The sequence below is a fragment of the Salmo salar genome, chromosome 05, assembly GCF_965601325.2.
Source record: "Salmo salar chromosome 05, fSalSal1, whole genome shotgun sequence".
NCBI lineage: Eukaryota > Metazoa > Chordata > Actinopteri > Salmoniformes > Salmonidae > Salmo > Salmo salar.
Genome location: NC_138295.1, coordinates 9,752,501 through 9,771,920, shown reverse-complemented (window position 1 = coordinate 9,771,920; position 19,420 = coordinate 9,752,501). Strand labels below are relative to the sequence as shown.

Genomic DNA, 19,420 nt, shown 5'->3' with positions numbered 1-19,420 from the left:
GATGAACTGAGCAAAGTACAGAGATCCTTGATGAGTACCTGCTCCAGAGCACTCAGGACCTCAGACTGTGGCGACGGTTCACCTTCCAACAGGACAACGACCCTAAGCATACAGCCAAGACAACGCAGAAGTGGCTTCGGGACAAGTCTCTGAATGTCCTTCAGTGGCCCAGACAGAGCCCGGATTTGAACCTGATCGAACATCTCTGGAGAGACCCGAAAATAGCTCTGCAGCGACACTCCCCATCCAACCTGACAGAGCTTGAGAGGATCTGCAGAGAAGAATGGGTGAAACTCCCCAAATACAGGTGTGCCAAACTTGTAGCGTCATACCCAAGACTCGAGGCTGAAATCCCTGCCAAATGTGCTTCAACAAAGTACTGAGTAAAGGGTCTGAATACTTATGTAATATTTAGTTTTTGTTTTTGTCATTATTGGGTATTGTGTGTAGATTGAGGGGGGGGGGGGGCACGATTTGAATCAATTTTAGAACAAGGTTGTAACTTAACAAGTCAAGGGGTCCGAAATACTTTTTGAATGCACTGTATGTTTGTGCGTTAGCCTATATTTATTTTCACTCTCCACCTGTTTCTCTCTCCGCTACCTTCTCCTTTCCTTCCCTCCATCTTCCTCATCCTCTCCCTCTAGGAGTTGAAGCTGCCTGTGTACCGGGCCCACTCCCCTCAGATAGGGATGCGTCGGTACTTTGCGGACCTGCTGGCCATACTGTCGAACCGCTACCAGCTGTGTCCTACAGCCAGACACCTGTCTGTCTACCTACTGGACCTGTTCATGGACCACTACGATGTAGCTGTCAAACAGCTCTACGTCATCGCTCTGTCCTGCCTGCTCCTCGCCAGTAAGTACCATGAGTGTTTACAGAATAAAGGTTCTCAGTTTCCTGCAGCTGACACAGTGGAATTACACCGCACATTAATGATGTTCCAGAAACTGTCATGAATGGTTAAGATATGCTATAACTGTGTTATTACACACAGCCTAACCCCCTCTGTTACCATCATTACCTTTTTTTTAATGATCATTTACTCCAGTGTCCAGACGATGGCTGGCTGGAAAGCCCTATATCATTTGTGGTGCTGTGGCTTTTCACATTGTTTCGGTAGAAACCCAGTCTCTGTGACTTTGTGAAGATTAGCCTGTGTCTGTACGTCTTCACGCGCACAGCTTTGACCCTAGCTTTGATAACGCTTCTGGGGGTTTTGCCTCTGGGTCTTTATTACTTCCTGGTGGCATCTGTCGATCTAAATGAATGTCCTACACAGCAAAGCGTATGAAAGCCGTTAGAGTAAAGACACAAAGGAAACTTGGACCTGGGTTTTGTCAGATGGCTGACTGTGATCTTGGAGTTGTGCTGCTGTTACTTTGCGTAGCCTAGTTTGTGTAGGAGTAGTTGCTGTGTGTGTGTGTGTGGTGATTAACGGCTTGTCTGTACATCAACACAGCGTCATGGGTAATTACACTAATGATGCTGTCAAACTGGGAGTCTGGGACGGGGCCCGCTCACTGGGGAGACGTGCGTGAGGCTGTTTTTAAGGGGAGCTCGTATAGTTCACTGGAACACTAAATAGCCTTCCCTGTAGCTCAGTTGGTAGAGCATGGTGTTTGCAACACCAGGGTTGTGGGTTCGATTCCCACGGGGGGCCAGCACAGGAAAAAAATAAAATAAATGTATGAGTTGTATGAAATGTATGCATTCACTACTGTAAGTTGCTCTGGATAAGAGCGTCTGCTAAATGACTAAAATGTAAAAATGTAAATGTAAATGAAAAGATGAAAACGTATCGGCCAAAAACCCTGTTAGAGGATTCTCTGACTTGACTTTAAGAAGTCTTTTGACTGTGTCTTTCAGTGAGAGAACAGTCAGACCCTTCTCTTAACTCCCTCCCACCCGCTAGGTTCCTCCAGCGATCAGCTCTGTGTGATTTTGATGAAGGCTTTGAAAAGGGCTGTTTGATTGAAGGTTGTCCTGGTTGGGTTTGCTGTTTAATCTCCTGAGGTGCTGGAATCTGGCCTAGTTGTTGAACTGGACTTCTGTCTGGTTGGTTGGTTCAGTACTCCGGTTCCCCTGAGTTTCAGGTCTGATGCCCACTCTGCTCTGTGCTCGTTCTGTGTCCCACAAATGGCACCCTATTCACTATATAGAGCACTACTGGCGAAAAGTAGTGCACTAACTAGGGAATAGGGTTGCCGTTTGGTACTCAGACTTTGACAGGCACACAATTGTCTTTGTTAAAATTCTACGAACTTCCGCGCAGGGTTAATCAATCACTGCCTCCATTGTGCCTCTCAACAGTCAGAACTTAATCCTGTTAGCCTATTGGTAATATCTCTGCTCTCTGGGGGGGGGGGGCTCTCTCTCTGGGGGGGGCGGGGGGCTCTCTCTCTGCTCTCTGGGGGGGCTCTCGCTCTGCTCTCTGGGGGGGGGGGGGGGGGGCTCTCTCTCGCCCTGTGTTTGAACTATGTGTGAGTGTGTTTTCATAGACACAGAAAGGTAAATTGTAGTTCTGTGGTATTCGTCCATAGTCGATTTGTGAGAGGAATGAAATGGAGTGTCAGAACAACTTCTTCCTAGGCAGTCACAGGGAAATGAGACCTATTGTTCAAAGTCTGTCTACACATTTAGCATCCTTTCATCAAAGCCTTTTTCCTAAAGGAATCCATACCCTTCCCATTGTCCCTTCATTTCAATGATGCTCATAGATGCCAAGATTCCAGACACCCCATGAGCTCTGGTCAAAAGTAGTGCACTATTTGGACTAGGGTTCAAAAGTAGTGCACTGTATAAGGTGCAATTTTAGGATGTAGACACATGGACTATGGTCCCATAGCTAGTGACTTCAACATTACTCTTCCTGGCATCCCTCTCTGAAGTCAGGACACTCTGCTCTGCATAGCAGGTATTTCACATCACTAATGACGTACACAATGAGTCTATCCCTCTCTCAATTCAATTTAAGGGCTTTATTGGCATGGGAAACATATGTTAACATTGCCAAAGCAAGTGTAGTAGATAATAAACAAAAGTGGAATAAAAATGAACAGTAAATATTACACTCAAAAGTTCCAAAAGATTCGACATTTCAAATGTCATATTGTCTATATACAGTGTTGTAACGATGTGCAAATAGTTAAAGTACAAAAGGTAAAATACAAAAACATAAATATGGGTTGTGTTTGTTCTTCACTGGTTGCCCTTTTCTTGTGGCAACAGGTCACAAATCTTGCTGCTGTGGTGGCATACTGTGGTATTTCACCCGATATGGGAGTTTATCAAAATCAGGTTTGTTTTCAAATTCTTTGTGGGTCTGTGTAATCTGAGGGAAATATGTGTCTCTAATATGGTCATACATTTGGCAGGAGGTTAGGAAGTACAGCTCAGTTTCTACCTCATTTGAGGGCAGTGTTCACATAGCCTGTCTTCTCTTGAGAGCCAGGTCTGCCTTCGGCGGCCTTTCTCAATAGCAAGGCTATGCTCACTGAGTCTTTACATAGTCAAATATTTTCTTAAGTTTGGGTCAGTCACAGTGGTCAGGTATTCTGCAACTGTGTACTCTCCATTTAGGGCCAAATAGCATTCTAGTGCGCTCTGTTTTTTTGTAAATACTTTCCAATGTGTCAAGAAATAATATTTTTGTTTCCTCATGATTTGGTTGGGTCTAATTGTGTTGCTGTCATAGGGGTCTGTTTGTGTTTGTGAACAGAGCCCCAGGACCAGCTTGCTTAGGAGACTCTTCTCCAGGTTAATTTCTGTGTAGGTGATGGCTTTGTTATGGAAGGTTTGGGAATCGCTTCCTTTTAGGTGGTAATAGAATTTAACGTCTCTTTTCTGGATTTTGATAATTAGTGGGTATCGGCCCAATTCTGCTCTGCATGCATTATTTGGTGTTTTACGTTGTACATGGAGGATATTTTGGCGGAATTCTGCCTGATTCTCAATTTGGTGCTTTTCCCATTTTGTAAATTCTTGGTTGGTGAACAGACCACAGACCTCAATCATAAAGGGCGACGAGTTCTATAACTGATTCAAGTATTTCTAGACATCCTAATTGGTATGTCAAATTTGATGTTCCTTTTGATGGCATAAAAGGCCCTTCTTGCCTTGTCTCTCAGATCGTTCACAGCTTTGTGGAAGTTACCTGTGGCGCTGATGTTTAGGCCGAGGTATGTATAGTTATTTGTGTGCTCTAGGGCAACGGTGTCTAGATGGAATTTGTATTTGTCATCCTGGCAACTGGACCTTTTTTTGGAACACAATTTTTTGGTCTACTGAGATTCACTGTCAGGGCCCAGGTCTGACAGAATCTGTGCAGAAGATCTAGGTGCTGCTGTAGGCCCTCCTTGGTTGGTGACCGAAGTACCAAATCATCAGCAAACTTCAGATTCTAGTAAGTTGAGGCCGGGTGCTGTAGACTGTTCTAGTGCCCTCGCCAAATCGTTGATATACATTGTATGTTGAAGAGGGTGGGGCTTAAGCTGCATCCTAGTCTCACCTCATGGCCTCTGGAAAGAAATGTGTGTTTTGTCAATTTTTAACTGCAGACTTGTTTGTTTACATGGATTTTGTTGTATGTTTGTTCCTCTAACACCACTTTCCATCAATTTGTATATCAGACCCTCATGATAAATCAACAAAGCATGAGAGGACTTTGCCTTTGGTTTGTTTGTCAATTATGGTGTGCAGGGTGAATACGTGGTCTTTTGTATGGTAATTTGGTTAAAAAGGCCAATTTTGACTTTTGCTCAGTACAATTGTTTTCACTGAGGAATTGAACTAGTCTGCTGTTAATGATAGTGCAGAGGATTTTCTCAAGGTTGCTGTTGACGCATATCCCACGGTAGTTATTGGGGTCAAATTTGTCTCCACTTTTGTGGATTGGGGTGATCAGTCCTTGGTTCCAGATATTTACATTTTAGTCATTTAGCAGACGCTCTTATCCAGAGCGACTTACATTTTTCTTTTCTTTTCCGTACTGGTCCCCCGTGGGAATCGAACCCACAACCCTGGCGTTGCAAACACCATGCTCTACCAAGTGAGCCACACGGGACCACAAAAACATGTAACAACTCCTACAGCTCTGTCACACGCTGGCTATGTACATAGTCAATGGTAGGCTTCGAGGGAACTCCTATGGTAGGTACTCCTATAGCTCTGTTACACACTGGCTATGTACATAGTCAATGGTAGGCTTCGAGGGGACTCCTATGGTAGGTACACCTATAGCTCTGTTACAGCTCTGGCTATGTACATAGTCAATGGTAGGCTTCGAGGGGACTCCTATGGTAGGTACACCTATAGCTCTGTTACAGCTCTGGCTATGTACATAGTCAATGGTAGGCTTCGAGGGGACTCCTATGGTAGGTACACCTATAGCTCTGTTACAGCTCTGGCTATGTACATAGTCAATGGTAGGCTTCGAGGGGACTCCTATGGTAGGTACACCTATAGCTCTGTTACAGCTCTGGCTATGTACATAGTCAATGGTAGGCTTCGAGGGGACTCCTATGGTAGGTAAACCTATAGCTCATCTCTTGGCAGTAGTACTGTAGACTACTTTATCACTGACCTCAACCCAGAGTCTCTCAGAGTGTTCAGTCAGCCCACTGACACCCCTATCAGGGTTGATGCCAGAGCTAAGGATGATGTGAAGGAGTTTTAGTATAGCCAATTGGAAGTTTGTGGTCTGTATATTTTATCATTTCATTGAGGATGCCATCAACACCACAGGCCTTTTTAGGTTGGAGGGATTGTATTTTGTCCTGTAGTTCATTCAATGTAATTGGAGAATCCAGTGTGTTCTGGTTTTTAATAGTTGATTCTAAGATTTGTATTTGATCATGTATATCTTTTTTGCTGTTTGTTATAGAGCCCAAAAAGATTGGAGAAGTGGTTTACCCATACATCTGTTTTTGGAAAGATAACTTTTTGTTTTTAGTGTTTTCCAATTACATTGAGCTGATTTCTGATGTGCCGTAGTGTATTTCTGCATTGTTTTAGTGATTCACCCTAGGCTCAGGTTTTCTGGCATTACATTGAGCTGATTTCTGATGTGCCGTAGTGTATTTCTGCATTGTTTTAGTGATTCACCCTAGGCTCAGGTTTTCTGGCTCAGTTTTTTTGGTTGGATAGTTCTCTCAATTTCTTTATTAGGTTTTTGCTTTCTTCATCAAACCATTTTGTCATTGTTAATTTCCTTCGGTTTTCTGTTTGAAATGTTCAGATTTGATAGGGAAGCTGAGAGGTCAAATATACTGTTCAGGTTTTCTACTTCCTAGTTTACACCTTCACTATTACAGTGGACGTTTTGTCCAGGAAGTTGTCTAAAGGATTGTATTTGTTGTTGCCTAATTGTTTTTTGGTAGATTTCCACACTACTTTCCTTCCATCTGTAGCATTTCTTAATATTACTCAGTTCCTTTGGCTTTGATGCCTCATAACTGAGCATAGCTATGTTCAAGTAGAGTGTGTTTTTGCTGTGACCTGATAGGGGTGTCAGTGGACTGACTGTAAACGCTCTGAGAGACTCTGGGTTGAGGTCAGTGATAAAGTAGTCTACAGTACTACTGCCAAGAGATGAGCTATAGGTGTACCTACCATAGGAGTCCCCTCGAAGCCTACCATTGACTATGTACATAGCCAGAGCTGTAACAGAGCTATAGGTGTACCTACCATAGGAGTCCCCTCGAAGCCTACCATTGACTATGTACATAGCCAGAGCTGTAACAGAGCTGTAGGAGTACCTACCATTGACTATGTACATAGCCAGCGTGTAACAGAGCTGTAGGAGTACCAACCATTGACTATGTACATAGGTACTCCTATAGCTCTGTCACACGCTGGCTATCATTGACTATGTACATAGCCAGCGTGTGACAGAGCTGTAGGAGTTGTTACATGTTTGTGTTGGTTATGTTGTCATAGTTGTGTCTAGGGGGGCATATGGGGGAGGGAATGCTGTCACCTCCAGGCAGGTGTTTATCCCCCTGTGTGCTGAGCGTGTCAGGTTTTTGGCCAGTTCTGGCATTTAGGTCACCACAGGCCAAATGTAAAATGTTTTGATTAATTTAATAGTGAGTCATGTCTGCTCTATACCAAATTAGCATACCCCCTGAGTCTCTTCCCTGTTTAACACCTGGCAGTTTGGTGGGTGGGACTACCAGCTCTCTGTAACCTAGGGGCCAACCAGTGGGTCCATCACCTCTATACCATGTTTCTTGTAGGATGACAATGTCTGTATTTTGAATTTCTTTGAAGTCCAGGTTCCTGCTCTTTAGGCCAAAGGCAGATGACCTCAGGTCTTGGATATTCCAGGATGAGATGGTAAAGGCTTTGTGTTCCATAAAGTGTCCAATGTTGGTCGTGTGGTTTGGCCTCAGGCCAGTAAGCGTGAGCAGAGCCTGCTGAGCATCTGGTACATGCCATTGGCTTAGGCTAGTGTAAGAGTTGGGGTTGGGCCTGTTTACCTGCTCACAGCCTGGGCGTATGTGTGACTTCCATGTTGAGGCCCTCTTTGCGGGAGTGGGAGGCATGGGGTGTGCAGGAGGGGCGTAGGTCTGATCTGAGGGGGCCTAAATGGGGTGTGGGCATGGTTGACTTGGGGGGGGGTGTGGATGTAGGTCCTCTATGTGTAGGTCCAGGGGGGGTCCCGCAGGTCTGGGAGGATGTCTCGCTGGTCTGGGCGGGTGTCTCGCTGGTCTGGGCGAGTGTCTCGCTGGTCTGGGCGAGTGTCTCGCTGGTCTGTTGCTCCTGTGTGAAGTGTTGGGGCTGCGTTTGAGGGTGATGTCCTTTAGGCTCCGGGCGAAGGTGGGCTCTGCTGCCTTGTATAGGTGGACCTGGTCATAAAGGCTGTTCAAGTCCAGGGTGGAGTGGTGGGCCAGGTAAACATTTGGTTTTCAGGCACAGTCACAGGAAATGCTTGTTTACCTGCTGTATGGTGGCAGGGTGACAGTGTTTTTGTGGTAGCAGGGTGGAGAACCATTTGTGCGTTGGGGAAAGTAGAAGAAGCTTTTTCATTCACTCCCTTCAGTGCTGTGGCCACCCTTTCCTACAGTGCTCTCAGGTTGTTTGTGCCTGTGTATCATGTGGCTGGGTGACCCTAGTTGGTCCTCAGACAGAAGGTCTAGAGCGCGCTGGGTGACCCTAGTTGGTCCTCAGACAGAAGGTCTAGAGAGCGCTGGGTGATCCTAGTTGGTCCTCAGACAGAAGGTCTAGAGAGCGCTGGGTGATCCTAGTTGGTCCTCAGACAGAAGGTCTAGAGCGCGCTGGGTGATCCTAGTTGGTCCTCAGACAGAAGGTCTAGAGAGCGCTGGGTGATCCTAGTTGGTCCTCAGACAGAAGGTCTAGAGAGCGCTGGGTGATCCTAGTTGGTCCTCAGACAGAAGGTCTAGAGAGCGCTGGGTGACCCTAGTTGGTCCTCAGACAGAAGGTCTAGAGCGCGCTGGGTGATCCTAGTTGGTCCTCAGACAGAAGGTCTAGAGAGCGCTGGGTGATCCTAGTTGGTCCTCAGACAGAAGGTCTAGAGAGCGCTGGGTGATCCTAGTTGGTCCTCAGACAGAAGGTCTAGAGAGCGCTGGGTGATCCTAGTTGGTCCTCAGACAGAAGGTCTAGAGAGCGCTGGGTGATCTGACAACAGAGTTTAGACAGTGTTTTCTTGGTGAATTGATCCATTTCAGTGAGGGAGTAGTACTCTGTGCTGGGAGGTTGACTTCTTGCTTGGGGTTGCTGGTCTGTGGGGTTGTGTAATGAAAAGGTCTGGGTTATCTTTCTCCAGAGTTTATCCTGCTCAACTATCTATTTGTTCATGTGAAAGTCCAGCTGAAACTGTTTGGTGTTGCCCTGTACCATTACTGTCTCTGCTGCAGTCTGTCTGTGAGTTTGGCTCTGGGTTCATGAGGTCAGTGATATCTTTCCAATAGATATACAGCACTGTGTTCATGATGAGGTCAGTGATATCTTTAATTTAACCTTTTATTTAACTAGGCCAGTAAGTGAAGAACAAATTCTTATTTAGAATGACTAAATCCTAATCCGGACTGCCCTATTGGACTCCCAATCACGGCCAGATGTGATACAGCCTGGATTCGAACCAGGTACTATAGTGACGCCTCTTGCACTGAGATGCAGTGCCTTAGACCTCTGCACAGCAATATGTTCATGTAATCTCATTGTATTTGTTCCCTCTCAAGGAGCTCAGCTGGCTGCTGACAGTTAGTTCTGTGCTGTGTATTATTCTGTGTCTCCCATGCTGCTGTCCTGCTCCACAGAGCCTAGTAGCAGTACCCACGTAGTATGCTGCTGTCCTGCTCCACGGACCCTAGTAGCAGTAACCACGTAGTATGCTGCTGTCCTGCTCCACAGAGCCTAGTAGCAGTACCCACGTAGTATGCTGCTGTCCTGCTCCACGGACCCTAGTAGCAGTACCCACGTAGTATGCTGCTGTCCTGCTCCACCGAGCCTAGTAGCAGTACCCACGTAGTATGCTGCTGTCCTGCTCCACCGAGCCTAGTAGCAGTACCCACGTAGTATGCTGCTGTCCTGCTCCACCGAGCCTAGTAGCAGTACCCACGTAGTATGCTGCTGTCCTGCTCCACCGAGCCTAGTAGCAGTACCCACGTAGTATGCTGCTGTCCTGCTCCACAGAGCCTAGTAGCAGTACCCACGTAGTATGCTGCTGTCCTGCTCCACCGAGCCTAGTAGCAGTACCCACGTAGTATGCTGCTGGTGCATTGGTTGAATGGGTTCAGTGGGTGAGTTTGAATGTTTTGTAATGGTTGTGAGTGTTACATTGTGTGTACCGGCTGTGGATGACCTGCAATAGTGTGGGCTAACGATTTGTGTTAGAGAGAAGGGGCTTTAAAAAGAGCAACCCCCCCATCCACCCACACACTGCGGCCGGCCTGTTTGGAGGGAGAGGGCCACCTGCCATATGCTCCCTGAATCATGCCCAAACAAAAGCCCGTCAGCCCTGGCCCAGGGTGGGGGAGGGGTACAGACACGGAGGTTGTCGTGTTTTTATGACTGACTACAAGAGGTTGACGTGTAGAGGCTTCAGGCTTCCGCTTAGAATCTTATCTGACTGGAACTCCATTTCCAGGGTATTTTAGTTCATCAGATAAACCAGACATGAGATCACTAAATCATTAGCCATTATAGTGTTTCAGATGGAGTTATCCTCCACCGTAGCCCCACTGCTAGGAGTGTTTCAGATGGAGTTATCCTCCACCGTAGCCCCACTGCTAGGAGTGTTTCAGATGGAGTTATCCTCCACCGTAGCCCCACTGCTAGGAGTGTTTCAGATGGAGTTATCCTCCACCGTAGCCCCACTGCTAGGAGTGTTTCAGATGGAGTTATCCTCCACCGTAGCCCCACTGCTAGGAGTGTTTCAGATGGAGTTATCCTCCACCGTAGCCCCACTGCTAGGAGTGTTTCAGATGGAGTTATCCTCCACCGTAGCCCCACTGCTAGGAGTGTTTCAGATGGAGTTATCCTCCACCGTAGCCCCACTGCTAGGAGTGTTTCAGATGGAGTTATCCTCCACCGTAGCCCCACTGCTAGGAGTGTTTCAGATGGAGTTATCCTCCACCGTAGCCCCACTGCTAGGAGTGTTTCAGATGGAGTTATCCTCCACCGTAGCCCCACTGCTAGGAGTGTTTCAGATGGAGTTATCCTCCACCGTAGCCCCACTGCTAGGAGTGTTTCAGATGGAGTTATCCTCCACCGTAGCCCCACTGCTAGGAGTGTTTCAGATGGAGTTATCCTCCACCGTAGCCCCACTGCTAGGAGTGTTTCAGATGGAGTTATCCTCCACCGTAGCCCCACTGCTAGGAGTGTTTCAGATGGAGTTATCCTCCACCGTAGCCCCACTGCTAGGAGTGTTTCAGATGGAGTTATCCTCCACCGTAGCCCCACTGCTAGGAGTGTTTCAGATGGAGTTATCCTCCACCGTAGCCCCACTGCTAGGAGTGTTTCAGATGGAGTTATCCTCCACCGTAGCCCCACTGCTAGGAGTGTTTCAGATGGAGTTATCCTCCACCGTAGCCCCACTGCTAGGAGTGTTTCAGATGGAGTTATCCTCCACCGTAGCCCCACTGCTAGGAGTGTTTCAGATGGAGTTATCCTCCACCGTAGCCCCACTGCTAGGAGTGTTTCAGATGGAGTTATCCTCCACCGTAGCCCCACTGCTAGGAGTGTTTCAGATGGAGTTATCCTCCACCGTAGCCCCACTGCTAGGAGTGTTTCAGATGGAGTTATCCTCCACCGTAGCCCCACTGCTAGGAGTGTTTCAGATGGAGTTATCCTCCACCGTAGCCCCACTGCTAGGAGTGTTTCAGATGGAGTTATCCTCCACCGTAGCCCCACTGCTAGGAGTGTTTCAGATGGAGTTATCCTCCACCGTAGCCCCACTGCTAGGAGTGTTTCAGATGGAGTTATCCTCCACCGTAGCCCCACTGCTAGGAGTGTTTCAGATGGAGTTATCCTCCACCGTAGCCCCACTGCTAGGAGTGTTTCAGATGGAGTTATCCTCCACCGTAGCCCCACTGCTAGGAGTGTTTCAGATGGAGTTATCCTCCACCGTAGCCCCACTGCTAGGAGTGTTTCAGATGGAGTTATCCTCCACCGTAGCCCCACTGCTAGGAGTGTTTCAGATGGAGTTATCCTCCACCGTAGCCCCACTGCTAGGAGTGTTTCAGATGGAGTTATCCTCCACCGTAGCCCCACTGCTAGGAGTGTTTCAGATGGAGTTATCCTCCACCGTAGCCCCACTGCTAGGAGTGTTTCAGATGGAGTTATCCTCCACCGTAGCCCCACTGCTAGGAGTGTTTCAGATGGAGTTATCCTCCACCGTAGCCCCACTGCTAGGAGTGTTTCAGATGGAGTTATCCTCCACCGTAGCCCCACTGCTAGGAGTGTTTCAGATGGAGTTATCCTCCACCGTAGCCCCACTGCTAGGAGTGTTTCAGATGGAGTTATCCTCCACCGTAGCCCCACTGCTAGGAGTGTTTCAGATGGAGTTATCCTCCACCGTAGCCCCACTGCTAGGAGTGTTTCAGATGGAGTTATCCTCCACCGTAGCCCCACTGCTAGGAGTGTTTCAGATGGAGTTATCCTCCACCGTAGCCCCACTGCTAGGAGTGTTTCAGATGGAGTTATCCTCCACCGTAGCCCCACTGCTAGGAGTGTTTCAGATGGAGTTATCCTCCACCGTAGCCCCACTGCTAGGAGTGTTTCAGATGGAGTTATCCTCCACCGTAGCCCCACTGCTAGGAGTGTTTCAGATGGAGTTATCCTCCACCGTAGCCCCACTGCTAGGAGTGTTTCAGATGGAGTTATCCTCCACCGTAGCCCCACTGCTAGGAGTGTTTCAGATGGAGTTATCCTCCACCGTAGCCCCACTGCTAGGAGTGTTTCAGATGGAGTTATCCTCCACCGTAGCCCCACTGCTAGGAGTGTTTCAGATGGAGTTATCCTCCACCGTAGCCCCACTGCTAGGAGTGTTTCAGATGGAGTTATCCTCCACCGTAGCCCCACTGCTAGGAGTGTTTCCTCTCTCACTCACCTTGTCAGGACCCAGGCAAGCACAACCAGTTCTGAGACTGGTCTGGGGCCCCTAAAGCACCTCTAGCCCCCCCCCCCCCCCTTCCACCACTGGGGGGGTTTGGAAACGAGCTGAGCGGTGCTTCAAAGAGATGTCGACTGCTGATGTTAAGCAGGGGGGGGGGGGGGGGTCCATGTTTGAACTGATATGCAGATTAACAGGGGATCCCCACAGTCCCTCATCTCCTCCCCTCTCTATCGATTCCTCTCTCGGTCTGTCTCTCTGATGTTTGGATTGAATTTTCTTAGAATTACAATCATGTTCTGATAATTAAAGGAATTCTAAGTCGATGGTAAAATTGTTCTGATCTAGAACAGTGATTTGTTAAACGCTGCTTTATTCCCTACAGAGAAATAGTTTTTTAAAAGTGTAGGCTAGTTCATTATCAAATTCGATTTGTCACATATGCCGAATACAACAGGTATTCAACCTTACAGTGAAAGGCTTACTTACAAGCCCTTGACCAACAATGCAGTTTTAAGAAAAATAAAAGTATTTACTAAAATAAACTCAAGTAAAAAAATAAAGAAAAATAACAATTAAAGAGCAACAATATAATAACAGTAACGAGACTATATACAGGCGGTACCGGTACAGAGTCAATGTGCAGGGGTACAGGTTAGTCTAGGTAATTGAGGTAATATGTACATGTAGGTAGAGGTAAAGTGACTATGCATAGATGATAAAGAGTAGCAGCAGTGTAGAAATGGGGGTGGGGGGGTCAATGCAAATAGTCCGGGTAGCCATTTGATTAGCTGTTCAGGAGTATGGCTTAACGGTGCTCCTTTTCCTTGGGGGTAGAAGCTGTTAAGAAGCCTTTTGGACCTTGACTTAGCGCTCCGGGACTGCTTGCCGTGCGGTAGCAGAGGGAACAGTCTATGACTAGGGTGGCTGGAGTCTTTGGCATATTTTAGGGTCTTCCTTTGACACCGCCTGGTTTAGATGTCCTGGATGGCAGCAAGCTTGGCCTAGTGATGTACTGGGCCGTATGCATGACCCTCTGTAGTACCTTGTGGTCGGAGGCCGAGCAGTTGCCATACCAGGCGGTGATGCAACCAGTCAGGATGCTCTCGATGGTGCAGCTGTGGAAATTCTTTTGAGGATCTGAGGACCCATGCCAAATCTTTTTAGTTTCCTGAGGGGGAATAGGCTTTGCCGTGCCCTCTTCATGACTGTCTTGGTGTGTTTGGACCATGATAGTTTGTTGGTGATGGGGACACCAAGGAACTTGAAGCTCTCAACCTGCTCCACTACAGCCCAGTCGATGAGAATAGGGCTGTGCTCGGTTCTCCTTTTCATGTAGTCCACAATCATCTATTTTGTCTTGATCACGTTGAGGGAGAGGTTGTTATGCTGACACCACACTGCCAGGTCTCTGACCTCCTCCCTATAGGCTGTCTCATCTGTCGGTGATCAGGCTGTTGTGTCATCGGCAAACTTAATGATGGTGTTGGAGTTGTGCCTGGCCGTGCAGTCATGGGTGAACAGGGAGTACAGGAGGGGACTGAGTACGCACCCCTGAGGGGCCCCCGTGTTGAGGATCAGCGTGGCAGATGTGTTACCACCTGGGGGTGGCCCGTCAGGAAGTCCAGGATCCAGTAGCAGAGGGAGGTGTTTAGTCCCAGGGTCCTTAGCTTAGTGATGAGCTTTAAGGGCACTATGGTGTTGAACGCTGAGCTGTAGTCAATGAATAGCATTGACTGAATGAATTGCAATATTTTAATGCCATTGATGTATTATTTAACCTTTTTTTATTTAACTAGGCAAGTCAGTTAAGAACAAATTCTTATTTACAATGACGGCCTAGGAACAGTGGGTTAACTGCCTTGTTCAGGGGCAGAACGACAGTCACCATCTCCCAACCCCTCCCTCCTTCCTCGCCCCGAAAGTGTTCCACACCCCTAGGCAGGACACGAGATGAGACCCACCCCCCCCCCCCAGACGGCAGAGGGCCAAGGATTCTTCCTGGTTACCCAAGCATTAGGCTCTAGAGGTCAGAATGGGTCTACATTGTGTGAACCGGCGGAGCCTAGAGGACAGACGGACTCACTCATTGGGGTTGTGGCGGAGCTGTGACCAGTTTCATCTGAAAGGAAGACGAGCCAGCAAATGAAATGAGTTTAAAGAGAGGAGAGAATTCCTCCAGAGCTGTTGAGAGTTATTTATATATATATATATAGGGCCTTCAAAGTATTCACACCCCTTGACTTTTTCCACGTTTTGTTGTTAAAGCCTGAATTTAAATTGCAATTGTTTTTCACTGGCCTACACGTAATACCCATGATGTCAAAGTGGAATGATTTTCATTTTTTTTTATTCACTAAAATATTACTAATTAATTAAAAATGAAAAGCTGAAATGTCTTGAGTCAATAATTATTCAACCCCTTTGTTATGGCAAGCCTAAATAAGTTCAGAAGTAAACATTTACTCAAGTCACAAAATAAGTTGCATGGACTCACCCTGTGTTTAATAGTGTTTTAATATGATTTTTGAGTCACTACCTCATCTCTGTACCCCACATATTTACAGTTATCTGGAAGGTCCCCCAGTCCAGCAGTGAATATCAAACAGATTCAACCACAAAGACCAGGGAGGTTTTCCAATGCCTTGGTGGCTGCATCATGTTATTGGTATGCTTGTAAACATTTACTGGGGAGTTTTTCAGGATATAAAAAAACTGAATGGAGCTAAGCACAGGCAAACTCCTAGAGGAAAACCTGGTTCAGTCTGCCTTCTACCAGACACTGGGAGTTGAATTCACCTTTCAGCAAGACACAAGGCCAAATCTACACTGGAGTTGCTTAGGAAGAGGGTGAATGTTCCTGAGTGGCTGAAGTAGATGTAAGTAAAAACTATTCTAAGACCTGGTTTAGTAATGATTTAACAACCAATTTGACAAAGCTTGAAGAATTTAGAAAATAATAATGGGTAAATGTTACATAATCCAGGTGTGGAAAGCTCTTAGAGACCCAGAAAGCGATTACAGCTGTTTCTACAAAGTATTTTTTATAAGTTTTCAATTTGTCATTATGAGGTATTGTATGTAGATGGGTGAGAGGGAAAACATATATTTACCCATTTTGAATTCTGTCTGTAACACAACAAAATGTGGAATAAGTCAAGGGGTATGAATTATTTTTGAAGGCAGTGAATCTATTAGTCTTGTGAAAGGGGGTTGGTGGATGTTGTAGTTTTCTGTAGTTTTGGTTTATTGTTACTGTCTCTGGCTGTAGTCATGTGTTCTTTTTTAGATTGAATCATCTATGTCTAGTTTATAGGCTAGCAGTGCTAAAATAGTCTTTCCCCTTCACATGAACTCCTTCAGACGACTGAGGACAGGGGATTGTTTTAATGAAGAGGGCAGGGACCGGATGTAGCATTGTGGTCATTCATAGAAATCAATACAGTCGGTCTCTGTGGGTGAGGTGTAGAGGAACACCGTAACAGTAGTCTCCTTTCCTCTGGGACTTTGGTGAAGACTGTAACAGTCTCCTTTCCTCTGTGACTTTGGTGAAGACCGTAAGTCTCCTTTCCTCTGGGACTTTGGTGAAGACCGTAACAGTCTCCTTTCCTCTGTGACTTTGGTGAAGACCGTAAGTCTCCTTTCCTCTGGGACTTTGGTGAAGACTGTAACAGTCTCCTTTCCTCTGGGACTTTGGTGAAGCCCGTAACAGTCTCCTTTCCTCTGTGACTTTAGTGAAGACCGTAACAGTCTCCTTTCCTCTGTGACTTTGGTGAAGACCGTAACAGTCTCCTTTCCTCTGTGACTTTAGTGAAGACTAACAGTAGTCTCCTTTACTCTGGGACTTTAGTGAAGACTAACAGTAGTCTCCTTTACTCTGGGACTTTAGTGAAGACTAACAGTAGTCTCCTTTACTCTGGGACTTTGGTGAAGACTAACAGTAGTCTCCTTTACTCTGGGACTTTAGTGAAGACCGTAACAGTCTCCTTTCCTCTGTGACTTTAGTGAAGACTAACAGTATTCTCCTTTACTCTGGGACTTTGGTGAAGACCGTAACAGTCTCCTTTACTCTGGGACTTTGGTGAAGACTGTAACAGTAGTCTCCTTTACTCTGACTTTAGTGAAGACCGTAACAGTCTCCTTTCCTCTGGGACTTTGGTGAAGACTAACAGTAGTCTCCTTTACTCTGGGACTTTAGTGAAGACCGTAACAGTCTCCTTTACTCTGGGACTTTAGTGAAGACTGTAACAGTAGTCTCCTTTCCTCTGGGACTTTGGTGAAGACCGTAACAGTCTCCTTTACTCTCAGTGGAACATAAGTGATGGCTGTAACAGTAGTTTTTTTTTGTTGTTCTTCTTCATCCCTCTAACTCTAGTGAAGAGCATTCTCATGTTTCTAAACTCCTTCAGCAGTGGTCTAATCCCCCCCAGCAGGTTCTCATGTTTCTAAACTCCTTCAGCAGTAGTCTAATCCCCCCCAGCAGGTTCTCATGTTTCTAAACTCCTTCAGCAGTAGTCTAATCCCCCCCCAGCAGGTTCTCATGTTTCTAAACTCCTTCAGCAGTAGTCTAATCCCCCCCAGCAGGTTCTCATGTTTCTAAACTCCTTCAGCAGTAGTCTAATCCCCCCCCAGCAGGTTCTCATGTTTCTAAACTCCTTCAGCAGTAGTCTAATCCCCCCCAGCAGGTTCTCATGTTTCTAAACTCCTTCAGCAGTAGTCTAATCCCCCCCAGCAGGTTCTCATGTTTCTAAACTCCTTCAGCAGTGGTCTAATCCCCCCCCCCCCCCCCCCCCAGCAGGTTCTCATGTTTCTAAACTCCTTCAGCAGTAGTCTAATCCCCCCCAGCAGGTTCTCATGTTTCTAAACTCCTTCAGCACTAGTCTAATCCCCTCCAGCAGGTTCTCATGTTTCTAAACTCCTTCAGCAGTGGTCTAATCCCCCCCAGCAGGTTCTCATGTTTCTAAACTCCTTCAGCAGTAGTCTAATCCCCCCCAGCAGGTTCTCATGTTTCTAAACTCCTTCAGCAGTAGTCTAATCCCCCTCCAGCAGGTTCTCATGTTTCTAAACTCCTTCAGCAGTAGTCTAATCCCCCCCAGCAGGTTCTCATGTTTCTAAACTCCTTCAGCAGTAGTCTAATCCCCCCCAGCAGGTTCTCATGTTTCTAAACTCCTTCAGCAGTAGTCTAATCCCCCCCAGCAGGTTCTCATGTTTCTAAACTCCTTCAGCAGTAGTCTAATCCCCCCCCAGCAGGTTCTCATGTTCCTAAACTCCTTCAGCAGTAGTCTAACCTCCTCCAGCAGCACACCTTTAACCCCTCTCTGGGTGCGCTCTCCTGCCTCATCACACACGTCCACAGGGCCGACTCGCAGCCCTCTGCAAGGCAGTACTCATGAGGGCTGTTCCTCTCTCGATAAGACGGTAAAGAAGGGACCTATAGTTTCAGAAGTGGACAGGCATGCACTTGGATCATTAAAGGAAGCATTTACTCCACCTGTAAGCTGAGGAATGAACTCTATCTCTCTCACACACACATACAGCTCGTAGGTTAGTCACTGTTAGTCTTGTTGACATGAAACGGGACAGGTTGTGAAAAAAGCAGCTTGTCCCTATGAGTTCTACCTCCTTTCAGAAATGTAGTTTCAGCTTGAATAGGTTTTGTGTATCCCTTGTTTTTAATAAGAACACGCCCAATCAACAGCTAATACAAGTAGTAAACCAAAGAGACATCATTGAAGACAATGAGAAGACTGACAACACATGTCCCTACCACAATGTAAAAGAGGGTTTTGAAGAGATGGCTGTTTATGGCTGCACCTGTGGACACGAGTCCAGCACACTGACTAGACTACTAGCCTATAGGATATGATGGTAAAGTGTAGACTGAGACTGGGTCTAGGCTGGAGTGGGCTGGGCCGGCCCTAGGCTAAAGCAGCAGGAGTGAACTGCTGTTCTGTTCACTCCCACCCAGCCATTGTTTCCTGTTCTGGTTGTGAGATGCCATTACAGCCTATGTGTTAACTGTTTCCTGAGAGCTGCTATAGCCTGCTGGGGTGATTGGCTGGGCTCTCTGTTTCTCCTTTAAAGGGTTAATGGTAGGCTACAGCATCGGCAGTAAAACTCACACTTGAAGAGCCTATATATATCTCTATATCCACACACACACTGCTTTGGCTAGCCTTGAGACAAAGGGGAGGAAGTGAGTTAGAGTAGGGGGGAGTTGGAGAATGGGGAAAGAGGGAGAGAATCTGAAGTTAAATGTATACTGGTGCTTCTGTCCCCAACCAAGGAGGTCCTACAGCAGCACCTAGATCTGTCCCCAACCATAATGGTGTTCCAATAAAGGTCCAGTTGCCAGGACCACAAATACAAATTCCATCTAGACACCGTTGCCCTAGAGCACACAAATAACTATACATACCTTGGCCTAAACATCAGCGCCACAGGTAACTTCCACAAAGCTGTGAACGATCTGAGAGACAAGGCAAGAAGGGCCTTCTATACCATCAAAAGGAACATAAAATTCAACATACCAATTAGGATGTCTAGAAATACTTGAATCAGTTATAGAACTCATTGCCCTTTATGATTGAGGTCTGTGGTCTGTTCACCAACCAAGAATTTACAAAATGGGACAAACATCAAATTGAGACTTAAACAGCGTAAAACACCAAATAATGCATGCAGAGCAGAATTGGGCCGATACCCACTAATTATCAAAATCCAGAAAAGAGCCGTTAAATCTACAACCACCTAAAAGGAAGCGATTCCCAAACCTTCCATAACTAGGCCATCACCTACAGAGAGATGAACTTGGAGAAGAGTCCCCTAAGCAAGCTGGTGCTG

General features: G+C 46.7%; 1 protein-coding gene across 2 annotated transcripts in view; it reads left to right on the top strand.

Moving 5' to 3' along the window:
• Positions 1-19,420, top strand: part of LOC106604199 (cyclin-J) — a 36,295-nt gene that overhangs the window by 7,563 nt on the left and 9,312 nt on the right. For both annotated transcript variants that reach the window (XM_014198631.2, XM_014198630.3), the window contains exon 3: positions 648-858. In XM_014198631.2, coding sequence (XP_014054106.1) covers positions 648-858 — 211 coding nt within the window. The remainder of the gene's footprint in view (positions 1-647; positions 859-19,420) is intronic.